Source organism: Sciurus vulgaris (assembly GCF_902686455.1).
Source record: "Sciurus vulgaris genome assembly, chromosome: 8".
NCBI lineage: Eukaryota > Metazoa > Chordata > Mammalia > Rodentia > Sciuridae > Sciurus > Sciurus vulgaris.
This window is the reverse complement of record NC_136468.1, coordinates 93,401,093-93,414,808: the sequence shown is the minus strand read 5'-3', so window position 1 is coordinate 93,414,808 and position 13,716 is coordinate 93,401,093. Positions and strand designations below refer to the sequence as shown.

The following is a 13,716-nucleotide window of genomic DNA, read 5'->3' as shown; positions in this document are numbered from 1 at the left end:
CATCCAACTGTGAAGCAGACCAGGAATCAGAGGGACAGCATGCAGGGTACTTCCAGGAGGATGGGTCAAGTACTACTGTATGCAGGACAAACAGGATAATTTTATTCTCATTTTTTTTTAAAAATAAAGATACAATAGAAGTTTTACAATTCAATATGATTAGACGTGATTTATAATTTTAATACTTTTTTTTAAAAGCAGGTGACAACAGAAACAAAGAACAAATACAAATTATAAAACTACTAGAACAAGGAGAAACTACCTTTCTGATCAAAACATGTGGCACAGCTAAATTTCCTTAAAAAACTTTTTAAACTTTTCTAAGCTAAACTTTCTTAGAAACTGTGGAAAGTCTTTCATCTCAAATGTCTAAACTATTTTTATAACCACTAAGTGCCTTTACCAACTCATTAATCAAATGCTTCCTAAATTTAGGAACAAATGACCAAATGGCCTGAAACATATAAGTCTTGACTTATTTTTCCAGCTATAAAATATTAATATTTTAAGAAAACAACAAAATATTTTCTAAGCACAGAAGCTTTCTGAAAACTTCAATGACCTTTTCTGGCTCAGTACCTGACTGAAATGTTCAAATGTTTATATTGCACACAAAAAAATTTGAGCAGCATACTACATGTGTGTGAGAAGCTGATGAAAAATAAGATTGGAAAAACCCCCTAAACTGTATTCCATTTACATGATTTAAATATATAGTTTCTATATCTTTAATTAGTATAAGTAAAAAGGTAAACTTCTGAACAGCACAGAAATACAAACATATTGAGTTTTACAAAATATATTCAACCCCTCAGACATGCACAATCTCTTAACTTTGGAGTTACCACAGAAGGGAGCTAGTTTCTTCTCCATAATGAAAGCAGGAAGTTATGTGTACAAAGTCAATTATATGAAAAGAACAGAAATGCACATTCCTTTTCTTTGTCTTTGACAAATATTTATGGAATGTTGGAAACTATGGAAGAATAATTCCAGTGTAATGAAGCCTGAAGACCTGGAATGAGAAAACTCCTAGTGGCACGTTACATGCTACATGGAATGACAATGACCTTGAGTGATCAGGGCAGTGTTCTCTGTCATGTTTAAAGGGTACCAAGGGATGGGTGGAAGTCATGAATGCCATGCCATCTCTGACCAAAGAATCAGAACATGTCAATGTTGATGCCATTTCAAGAGTCCCAACAACTGCCCAATACAGTTAACAGGCCACATTTATGCACTCTCCACGCTGGCTGCAGCAGACATCTTTCTGTGGTTAAGGATTGGGACATTGGCCCCTTACAGCACTAAGGGCTCCCAAACTTATCACCAGCACTGGTGAGAAAAAGACCACTGACTATTAAGTTCCACAGAATAAAACATATGAACAAAACCTGCCTGCCAGGAAGATAATGCCATAGTTTCATTTAGAGATTTGTTACTAGTAGATTAAATTCTAACTTCTTTCTAAAACAATTCTTATAACCTTTAGCAGATTAAATACTGCTCTCAAAATACTTTTCATTCAGATTTTAAGTATCTGTTCCTTAGTCATGCAACCATTTCTCACTTCTCTTTCCTTCTATTTACTTTCTTCTTGGTTTTCCAAAGGAAATTAATCTAAAAAAAACATTAAATGCTTAATTAGTAGAGAACTTGGAAAGCAGGATACAGTTGAGGAAGTGAGGTCATTGCTCTGGTTTGCTGCCGAAGATAAGTGCTGCTATATCCTAAAGTGAAAATAGTTAAGAATTCTTTAGGGCTTGGGAGCCAGCAAATCACTAAAGTGATTTGGGGATACACTATTCATACTGGTTACATGAGCCAAATACATACACAAAATCATTCTAAGCCTTTGCAACATGCAACTTTTTCTATTTATCTAGCCCAGACTCAGCCTTAGATCTCCCCACCTTACCTATGCCGTTGTTATTACAGTGCCTGGTAGGAATATGCTAGGGTTTTTCCTCAACACTACTTTAAGTCACCTGGACAGCAGCAAAACTACCTCCAGTTATAGATACAGCCTGTGTGCCTGCACACCTGAGAATGGCTGGCTGACTCTAGCTCCCTCGAGCCTAGTTAAAAATACTCAGTTTTTGGCAATCACTGGAGAAAGTGTAGCCACCAACAGGTACACCTTTTATTGATGTGATGTAAGGAGACAGCCCCAGTGGCCTCTAATGCTCCCAGAACCAGTGTCTGGAGAGGGGCTACTGCTTCTGAACTGGTCACTTAGCTGGAGCCTGGAATGTGAGTCTGAATTATGTGGGCTCCCAGGACAAGGGCCAACCTTCTTGCCCTCAAAACAGTGCTGTCTTGGGTTTCCTCCCAACAATATAATGGCCTATGAATCTTGAAAACTCCAGTACTTCCCAGAACCTGAAGGAAGTATGGGTATGGTTTTCTGACCATTTCTGCTAAAAGTTCTATCTTCTAAGATATTTAAGTGCCTACTTAAGAGTTAAACTCTTAACTCGCAACATTAACTAATGTCCAATTAAAATAGACATTCAATTGAGGAACAAGTGATACAAAAGCAAAGTTAAATTTCGTGTAACGATTTTTACTTCAGTGGCCTCCAAGATATGGGTTGGATTGATTTTGGATGGGAGATGGGAATTTTACATCTGTCATACAAACCTGGCACAAACTAAAGGAGGAACCAGTGTCTTGCTGGCTGACCCTTCACAGGGCTCTCAGCTTCTGGCAGTGTGACCTTCTGGCAGTTGAGAGGTAACAACTGCACATGAATATACTATCATGCTCCAACTAATGATGTGGCCTTGAAATGAGATGAGATCTTAAATGAATTCTGTATAGTCTCAGCACAACACTGATTAAAGTACCTTTTAAGGTTCTGTTTGGTATTATTTTCTTATCTTAAAATATTTCCTGAGGTTAATTTTCTTGGCTAACATGAAATAATGAAGTTCTCACATTAAGCCCTTTAATTTATAATCACTAAATTCTCGAGGTTTTTTTTTTGAGGGGGGCGGTGGAGGGTAACCATGGATTGAAACCAGGGATGCTTTGCCACTGAGCTACATCCCCAGTCTTTTTTATTTTGAGACAGGGTCTTGCCAAGTTGCTGAGGCCAGCCTCCAACTTGTGATCCTTCTGCCTCAGCCTCCCAAGTCACTGGGATTACAGGTATGTGCCACTGCACGTGGCTGAATTCTTGAGTTGTTAAGCTCCAACATAAATATGCCTTTAGATTTATCAGACTTGGGTAGCACAAACTGGAAAATTTAAGGATATTTAGATTATGCCTCTGTGTTCATTTCCCAAGCTTTAGGAGAATTTCCTTTGTAAACAAACATTTTAAAAGGGATAAATCAAATAATCAAATATAATCAGTGTCCTTAATTAGGTCCCTTATTTCTCCAATACGTGCTATAGCCTATGTAGGCTATACTCATAATGACTGTCCAAGTGTCCTTTGTTACTGAAAAGGCAACCTGTTCCCCATAAGCACTCCCTGAGAACATCACTCAAGTCCCCTTGAAAAACAAATGAACTGAGCAGGCAAACACCTGAGCTCTAGCTGTGTACAGATAATCAGCAAGCAGCACACACATGCATGTGGCAACCTAAAACAGACATCCTTCAGGAAATAGGTGACTGAGGGCATGGCTGTAGTTTTCTTCTCTTGCCTCCTGCTTTTCTAAATGTGAGCTATGTTGAGATTTCTACTTAGTATTTATGAATCAGTTTATTTTTATTTTACACACTTTTTAAGAAGGGGGCAGGGACTGATTACGAGACGACTGTCAAGGAACTGGGAAGGCCAAGTACCTTGAAAAACTTTGTGAAGAACAACACTGGGTTGGGAACGTAGCTCAGTGGTGGAGCACTCACCTGGCATGTGTGAGGCCCAAGGTTCAAGCCCCAGCAGTGCCAAGAAACAAACCCCCCACCCCCAAACAAAAACAAGACTAATGGAAAACTATTCAAAACAAGAAACAGAAATCACAAACTTTGGATTAAAAAAAAAATGTTGGTAAGGACAGTACTGTGACTGAAGTTGACAAAAGTAACATACGGGCCTTTGAGAGTACTGCCCTGCAGACACATTCATGTCAGACTGCTTCGACACCACTGTCCCCATCACTGTGCTAGTTCTCTGCACATTCACTGGCTCAGTCGGCAAGAGGATGGGAGCACACTGGCATTCCTGGCTGCTTCAAAGCAAGATTGTTAGGAAAGAGCAAATTAAAAACCTGAAATAAGACACTCTAGTCTCAGCACTTCCCCTTCTGACATTCATAGTTCTGGGAGGAAATGAACTCCTAAACGTGTTTTGTGGTTAGAAAACAAACCAAAAATTGTCCTCTAACTAAGGAAAAAAAAGGCTGAACTGTGTGGCCTGTCAACTTTATAAACACATTTTAGGGCCAACTTTAGAGAAATTAAGATAGTAATATAACTTAATTTTAGCAAACATAAATTACGATGACCATCTAGATATTCAATAGCAAAACAGAACAAAATATACATAAGTAAAAACTATTCTAAAGTAAACAAATGTACAATCTCAGAATTTAAAGTTCATTAGATGGTTCATTGTGTGTTTCAATCAGGCTCAGAATGAAATAAAAGTAGTCAATTAAAACCCCAACCTGGAAAGCCCATCCCTGCTGTAGATGTGATTCCATCTTTTTAGCATCCTGTGATCTTCATTTAGAAAGAGGGCAACTGTCCATGTAAACAGTTCTACATCTCGGTCCCTGACTGTGGACCCAGGGCCAGTGAAGGAGAGGTTGAGAGCAGCAGATGGAAAGGAGCACTTAACACCTAAGACAGCCATGCATCCTCTGCTACCAGACTCAGGGCTTCCCATCGGGTGGCTCAGGGAGACTCTGCGGGGCAGAAGTGGTGAAGGTAGAAAGCCATGAAGACATAGCTGTCTTTGCACTGGAAAAAGCTCCTCCAACTGACTGACCTGGGTGGAATGACAGGAAAAATAAGAAAAAATGTCAGTGAGAGACCAATGCTCATTAATAAACATTAACTCACTGGACACCAATATGTTATAATTAGGAAAATAACCATTTACATTCTGGTTTCAAGACACTCCCTCTCCATATGGGAATGTCTTATAGGAAACTGGTGTAGAAGTCCATTCTATATTCAACAACTACAGAGCTCTATCTGCCTCAAAAGTTGATACCAACATGAAATTATTTAATTTGAATCAACATTCTGAGAGAGGAATGTAGAAGAGGCCTGGCCTTAGAATGAGTGAGTGAATGAATGAATGAATCTATTGATTGATAGCAGGGATTGAACCCAGGGGCACTTAACCACTAAGCCACATCCCCAGCCCTTTTTTGTATTTTGTTTAGAGACGAGGTGTCACTGAGTTGCTTAGGGCCTTGCTAATTTGCTGAGGCTGGCTTTGAACTTGTGATCCTCCTGCCTCAGCTTCCCAAGCCACTGGGATTATAGGCATGTGATTAGAGGCATGTGCTGCTATGCCTGGCTTGGCCTTAGGATTGAATTATTAGCAGTGGCATCACTAAAAATCAAGTACAGTAGCTGAGTGTGGCGGTGCACTTCTGTAATCCCAGCAACTCAGTAGGCTGAGGCAGGAGGATCTTAAGTTCAAGGTTAGCCTGTAAGCTATCAAGATCTGTCTCAAAAATAAAAAAGAACCGGGGATGTAGCTCAGTGGTAGAGCACTTGCCAGAATGCATAAAGAAAGGGTTCAATCCCCAGTACCATAAAAACAAAACAAAATGAATCTTGTGGTACAGGTGTATGTCCTGTGTTTATCATTTAAAATGAGTCTATGGAGTTCTTTCATTGTCCTTCTAGGCATATAGGCTGTTGGAACTATCAGGATCCCTACATGGAGATTACCTCATTCTGAGCTTTTAAACTGTGTTTAGTAAGGGTTAGTTAACCTCTTGGGAGCTAAGAAATGAGAGGTGGCTGATTTCATATATTGGTATGACAAAGCAAATGAGGTAAAACAAATAATTGGTGAATCAAAGGTAACCGGAGTTCCCTGTATTATTACAATGTTTCTAAGTTAGAAATCAAAAGAAAAAGTTAAAAATACAGAAAAGAAATGAGAAATATCTTTAGAATGGTTATGGAACAATCTTCAAAATATTTTATGGCTAGGCATGGTGGCACACACCTGTAATCCCAGCTACTGGAGAAGCTAAAGCAAGGTGATCACAAGGTTCAAGGACAGCTTGGGCAATTCAGTGAAATCCTGTCTCAAAATATAAGGGGTTGGGGATGTAGCTCATTGGTAAGGCACATGCTTAGCACTCATGAGGCCCTAAATTTGATTCCCAGTACTGCCAAAAAAAAAAAAAAAAAAAAAAAAAAAAAAAAAAAAAAAAAAAAAATTTTTTTTAAGTGAATAAAGCTCTGGCTTTGGTGTCTAGGTTAATACCAGCCTTATCAAATGAGTTGAGGAGTACTACCTCATGTACTATTTTCTGAAAGATTTTATGTAAAATTAGTATTACTTTGTCCTTAAATGTTTGATAAAAATTCAAAGTGAAACCATATAGGTAAGTGCTAAATTAAAAACCTGTGCCAAAGTTTTAAATTTTGAGTTCAATTTCTCTACTAGATATTTAGAAGTATTCAGATTTTCTTTTTCTTATTGCATCAGTTTTGGTAATTTGAGTCTTTCAAAGAATTTGTATATTTCATCTGTGTTTTCAAATTTGTTGGGACATAGAAATATTCACAGTATTTCTTTATTCTAATTTCTGGAAGAGCTATAGTGATGTACCTTCTTTCATTCCACTATTGGTTATTTATGTCTTTTCTCTCCCCCCCTCCCCTCTTTTGGTAATGGGAATTGAACCCAGGTGGGCTCTACAACTGAGATGCATCCCTAGCCCTTTTTATTTTTATTTTGAGATAGGGTTTTGCTAAGTTTACAAGAACCTTGCTAAGTTGCTGAGGCTGGTCTTGAAGTTGCAATTCTCCTGCCTCAGTCTACCGAGTTGCTGGAATTATAGGCGTGTGCCACTGTGCCCGGCATTTCTCTTTCTCTTTATTATCTATAAAGATTTTATAAATATTGTTGATCTTTAACAACAACAACAAAAAATCAACCTTCTGTTTCATTCATTTTCCTTGTCAGGTGATACTACCTCAGAAGACAGCAGCTCCTAATGCCCATTTTATTGTGAGTCTCTGCTATTTATTAAGAACTGTGGGGGCTGGGGTTGTGGCTCAGTGGTAGAGCACTTGCCTGGCATGTGTGAGGCAATGGGTTCAATCCTCAGTACCACATAAAAATGAATAAATAAAATAAAGGTATTATGTCCATCTACAACTAAAAAAAAAAAAAAAAAAAAAAAGAACTGTGGGCAGCACAGGGAATGGGGCAAAAAACTCCAGTGAAGTTTCAACCCTGGTGGCAGAACAGTGATCTCACTGGAAAATTTTGACACTATCCATCAGATGTGTGAAACTGCTGAATCCTACACTATCTGGGTAATGAGTAATTTTTTTAAATAAGTCAGGTTAAAATTTGAAAAACCCTCTTGTATTATTATGTGATATGTACTTCTCTACAACTTTGTTTTTATCAATTACATATTGAGGACAGAAAATAGATAGTGCACAACTTCAGTCTGTTCCTGGTTAAAGGTATGCCTTACCAACAGCTTTTCCTGTTTGTACAACATTCCGGCTAGTTGTGACCATGACGTTTCCAATTTTTTTGCCACGTTCACTATTCTGAACAGAACTGAGTAAAAGACAGAAGTGTTAAGTACAATTTAAAAAATCTCACACATGCATACATACATTCATCATTCTATAACCATACCAAGTTAGAATTATTAGGAAGTTAAAATTATTCGTTATTTGTTATAAAATTTATTAACCATTGAAGTGCAAATTTTCAGAATATACTGAAAGATTTAGATGAAACAAAAAAATGGTGAAGTGTGGTTAAATCTCCTGGATAGATGTGGTTTGCCAAAGGTACTTCACTAAAATAAGAATGGCAAATCCTATTATTAGTTCATACCCATCTCCACCATGGAACAGAAGTGTTTTTACTTAGAAATATACACACTGCCAAGCTAGACAATGTCATGCACATACTTGGTTACTACTTAAAGCAGTTTATCAAGTGGAAAAACTAAATTCCCAATCGGCAATGAAACACATGGCATAAATTCAGACAGAAGAATTTTCCCCACATTTTTTTTTTGAGTACTCACTGTGAGAATCTTAACTTCATGTCTGACACCGAGTACTGGCCTTGAAATGGGTGGCTATAAAACAAAGTTTGAATTTAGATCAGGAGTTTTTCACTGAAAAGCTGTAGAAAAGAGTTACCACAAAAAAAATTCATAAACTTCTCAGGGGTGACAACTGGGTGGTAGTGTTCTGAACTTGCTATCAGGAAATCAGGACTGGTCATAGCTTTCCATTAATGCTATGAGATCACAAAGAGATTATTCAAACCCTCAGTTTTAGTTTCCTCTTTTGTTAAATGGGCGTTTGTATGTGTGATTTGGGGGATGGTAGTTATATTAGTGTACTCTGATATTCTGAATTATTTGGTCTGGGTTGGGACCCAAGCATCAACATTTTTTATTTTTATTTTATTAAGTTAGGGCTTTCCCATGTTGCCTGGGTTGGTCTCAAATTCCTGGGTTAAGTGATCCTCCCATGTAGCTGGGAGGAACGTGCCAATGTGCCTGCCCATAAACATTTTTTAAGAGCTCATCAGGACAGTCAGGGTGAGTCACTGACTTGAGGTCCTGGTCATGAATTATACCTTGATCCGGGTTAACTTATAAATATGTGCTACTGGTCATGAGATCTATGGATGGACTGGCAAAATCCATACTTTGTTAAAAAAGCAATTAAAAATACAGGTCTTGTGAGGTGCAATGGTGCACACCTGTAATCCCAGCAGCTCTGGGGGCTGAAGCAGGAGGATTGGGAGTTCAAAGCCAGCCTCAGCAATTTAGGGAGGCTCTAAGCAACTCAGTGAGACCCTGTTTCTAAATAAAATATAAAAGGGGTTGGGGATGTGGCTCAGTGGTTAAGTGCCCCTGGGTTCATTCCCCAGTCAAAAAAAAAAAAAAGTAGGTCTTAAAAATGGTACTTTATTTTTGTAGGAAAGTACATTAGTCTTACTTTCCTGTTTTTATTATACAAAAGGAAAGAAAAACTGTATTAAAATAAATAGGGAGGGCTGGAGTTGTGGCTCAGTGGTAGAGCGCTTGCCTAGCACAGGTGAGGCACTGGGTTCGATTCTTAGCACTATATAAATAAAATAAAGGTCCACTGACAACTAAAAAAACCCTAAAAAACTAAAAACAAAACAAAACAAAAACAAAAACAAAAACAAAACAAAAAAACAAACCCCAAAAAACCCCAAGTAGGGAGGCTGAGGCAGGATCACTTGAGCTCAAGAGTTCAGGGCCAGCTTGGGCAACACAGCAAAACCCTTTCTCAAAAAACAAACAAAAAAACAAAATCCAAACATACATCTTGACCACAGTCAGACTATGAAAGAGTAGGTCAAGAAATCCAAATCCTTACCTCACATTCAGGGGTTCTTCTGTCAAAGTCTAATAAAAAATTATCTTAGTGAAAGCCCTACTTGTGTAAACTAGGCAAGTGTTCTACCCCTGAGCAACATTCACAGACCTTCCATAGCTACTTATTAAATGATATTTATGGTTTTTTAAGACAATGAACTGCTTTGGGTCAAATTAAGCATACGTAACACTTCTTCCAGAAAAATTCTGGATTTCTGAATCATAGGACTGAAAAACCTCAGAGACCACAAAATCATTCTTTCTGCTCCTGGATGGTTGTATTTTAGGGACGAAATGTGCCCTCAGTTTGTTGAAGATGGACTTTCCTAATCTTTAGTAGAAGTTGGAAAGGATTTCATAGATAGCAAAAATTACAATTAGTTTGGAATTTTTCTAAATTATACTTCCCCATAACAACAAAGACTATCATTTCCTTTTCTTTTCTTTCTTTCTTTCTTTCTTTTTTTTTTTTTTTTTTTTTTTTTTTTGTGGTGCTGGGGATCTAACCCAGGGCCCTGTGCTTGCAAGGCAAGCACTTTACCAACTGAGCTATCTCCCCAGCCCCACTTTATTGTTTTTAATCTGCTATCCTGATTATGTAATTGCCTTAGTTAACAGGTCCTTTCAATTTACATAATTTCTTTAATTTTACTTAAAGCACTATTTTATAATCCTTTAAAATCCACTCCAAGTAAGTCTCTCATGGACCTGCATTACAGTCTGCACAGCTGGTTCAAATTGAAGGCACCAGAGGCAGTGGCTAAATTTTTTTTTTTTTTTAAGTTGAATCTGAGTTTTAATTTGAAGGCTTCTAATTAAATTTTTGTGATCGATAAGCTCATATTATTATCTTTAAGGGGAAAAGAAAACATGAATCCTAATTTTTGTGGAGAAAAATACACAGGATTTTTAGTCTTGGAAATATAAATATGACTCATAGCTTATTATAATTTATTAGCTATGGTACCTAATATAACTAATGTCTTTGAATTTTAGATACCCATATTTTAACTGTGTATTTAGCCCATTTTGTCCCATTTACCAGATGTGGAATATCTATAAAAACTTATATAGAGCATTTAATATATAATTATATAAAATTGTATGACAATATGTTAATATAATAACATCTAAGCTCTAGATTGTGGTTTCTAACCTATATTAATGCATGTATTTCAATTTTCTTGAAATATTCACAGAATTGAAAACTTGGGACCTGCTGGGTTAATAGTGACTACTAAATGGAACTTTCATAAAGATTAGTCAAGAGTCATATAAAGCTGACTCAATGCTCAATAGAGTCTTTGCATTTAACATTGTGCTCCTTCTTCCTGTTTTGGTTAACAGTAACTTATATGAAATTTTAACTCAGATGCCATAAAAGTCACCCTTATAAAGTGTACAATTCAGTAGTGTTCAGCACATTCACACTAGTGTGCAATCATAAACCCTATCTAGTTCTAAAGCATTTTCTTTACCTCAGTGGAAAACTCCACATTCACTAGCAGTAATCCTGCCTCCCCCTTAGTCCTCCCCCCTAGTCTGCTACCAATCTACTTTCTATGTATTTGTCTGTCCTAGATATTTAATACAAATAGAATAATATACAGCCAGACATGGTGGCCCATGCCTGTAATCCCAGTCCTGAGAGGGGTTGAGGCAGGAGGACTCAAGATCTAGGACAGCTTGGGAAACTTAATGAGACCCTGTCTCAAAAAGAGCTGGAAATGTGGTTCAGTAGTAGAGCAGCCCCTGGGTTCAATGCCAGTACCCAAAACAAAAAAATCAACCAAAAACAAACAAAAAGACAAACCCAACAACAATGTTATATATTCAGGACATAAGTCCCTTATCAGATATGTGATCTGCATGTATTTTCTGTGTGTTGCCTTTTCATTTTCTTGATTACATCCAACTTATTATTTCTTTTTGTGGCATATGTGTTTCATATTGTATCCAAGCTGGCTTTAACTAATCTAATTTCATAGATTTACTCCTACGAGTTCTGTTACGAGTTCTGTGACTTTAACTCTCACATTTAACTCTCTATCCCTCTTAAATTGATGTTTGTATATGATATAAGAAAGAAAGGAGTTCAATTTTATTCTTTCTGAGGTTCAATTCATGAATATAGAAAGTCTGTGAAAATTCAAAAAAAAAATTCACAATTTTTTTGGTTTTGTGGTTTTATTGTTCAAGTCTTAAGCTTCTTTGGTTAAATATATGCCTAGATATTTTTTCATGCTGTTATAAGTGGAAATGCATTCTTAATTTCATTTTCAGATTGTCCACTGGTAGTGTATAGAAATACAAATGATTTCTGTACACTGTTCTTGTATTCTACTAACTGGCTGAATTATTTATTAGTTTATTAGTTCTAATAGCTTTATGGGGAACTCTTGAGGATTTTCTACATATAAGATCTAGCCAACTGCTAATAGGGAGAGTTTTACTTCTCTCTTTCCAATCCACATTTATTTATTAATTTCCTTGTCTAGAGTGTTGAGTGAATGTGGACATTTTGTCTTGTACCTGATTGTAAGGGGAAATATTCCATTTTTCATCATTATGAAAGTATTCCATTTTTTACTCACTACATTAGATGAGAATCTTTTATCAGGTAAAGAGCATTTCTTTCTACTCCTAGTGTGATGAGTGTTTTCATCATCGAAGAATGCTAGCTTTATCAAATGCCTTTTCTGCATCTTGAGATAATCATGTGGTTTATTATACCAATTTATTTTCATATTAAACCATTCTCGTGGCTCTAAAATCATGTATATGGATTCAGTTAGTTTCCTTGTATTTTGTTGAGAGCTTTTCAGTTTATATTCTTAGGGATATCAGTATATACTTTTCTTGCTCTAGTTTGGGTATCAGGGTAAGGTTGGCCTCATAGGAATAAGCTAGGAAGTGTTCTGGTCTGCTTTTTCACCTTGAATTCCATGGTACTATGTTTACACCAAGAACTACTCCTGTGTCGATGGTAATCATTTGCTGGTATTTACCCTTTTTTTTGAACCTCAGTTTTGCTTTCAGTCTGCTTCCAAAGAGATAATATTTTTGACATTCCTAGGCTCTTGGCCCTAATCTCACCTAGAACTTCTCATTTCACTAAGGTCTTGGGGCTATGCTATCCACCAAATGCACAGACCTGACCCATTCACTATTCACCTAAAATGGGTCACATAAGTGTTTGGCAACGTCCATATTCCTTAATTTTCCAATTTCATTTTTCTCCATTATTGGCAAAACACAGCCTACAGGTCTCAGGATCACAGTATTGCCATTTGCATACTGTAGTATTTATAGTATTCTTAGTATACACTGTAAAATTTTGTAGGTGGTATAATAATGGCTTATGTAAACATAAACTTAGAATATTATCACAAAACTACATAAAGATAGGCAAGGTAGGTAATTATTATTGGCAGTCATATAGCCAAGAAATATGTAAGATAAGCTTGGAATGGTTAAGTGCCTGGGAAAACAATCTCAATAGCTCTAATCTGTACCTTCCTTCCTACAGCAAATCTTTCCTATGGAAAGATGGAAAATCTTTTATGTATAAAGATGACAATAGTAAATAAGCACTATATTTATTGATAAATAAATGTTATAAGCTCTATTTATATTTTAATTGACTTTTCCCTGGTAAGAAAATCAGTAAGATAAATGAGTAATCACTTGTATAGGACTTTTCATCTTAGCACAACTGACTCAATAAAATAAAACCATGACTTCCTGTGAGTTCACAGGCAAAGGCATCCTTGGTGATTTTGCAGTTTACTGAGGTGTAGGATTCGTAGTATAGGAACTTCCAATATGTGAAAAAAACTCAAATCTTTGCTAATCCTAAGACATGTGGATTGAAGTCATACTGCATGTAAGTTTCTGGGAGATTCATGTTCTCAGGACAACTTTGGCCTCTAGGATTAATTCTGATGCCTAAATCAGCACCGTCTTCAATTTGCACATCAAAAACAACCCCAAAACCCCATCTGAGTGTTCAGATTCCTTTCTGTCACAAAGGTGAGAATATCAGACTACCCCAGAGCAGAGTTTCCATTTGTAAAATGCTTCAGGCTTTCTGCATGTTGCTGGAATCTGCTCTTTCATTTCTTCTCTGGTTTCTTCCCCGATCCCCACATCAACCTTATGCAAGAGGAAA

The 13,716-nt window shown here is 36.9% G+C and overlaps 1 protein-coding gene across 2 annotated transcripts in view; it reads right to left on the bottom strand.

The window, feature by feature from the left end:
- Nucleotides 1–80: 80 nt before the first annotated feature.
- AVL9 (AVL9 cell migration associated) overlaps nt 81–13,716 on the bottom strand; it is a 53,681-nt gene continuing 40,045 nt past the window's right edge. For both annotated transcript variants that reach the window (XM_079152353.1, XM_079152352.1), the window contains 3 exons: nt 8,211–8,264; nt 7,641–7,729; nt 81–4,945 (listed from right to left, as the gene is read on the bottom strand). In XM_079152353.1, coding sequence (XP_079008479.1) covers nt 4,830–4,945; nt 7,641–7,729; nt 8,211–8,264 — 259 coding nt within the window. In that variant the 3' untranslated portion in view covers nt 81–4,829. The remainder of the gene's footprint in view (nt 4,946–7,640; nt 7,730–8,210; nt 8,265–13,716) is intronic.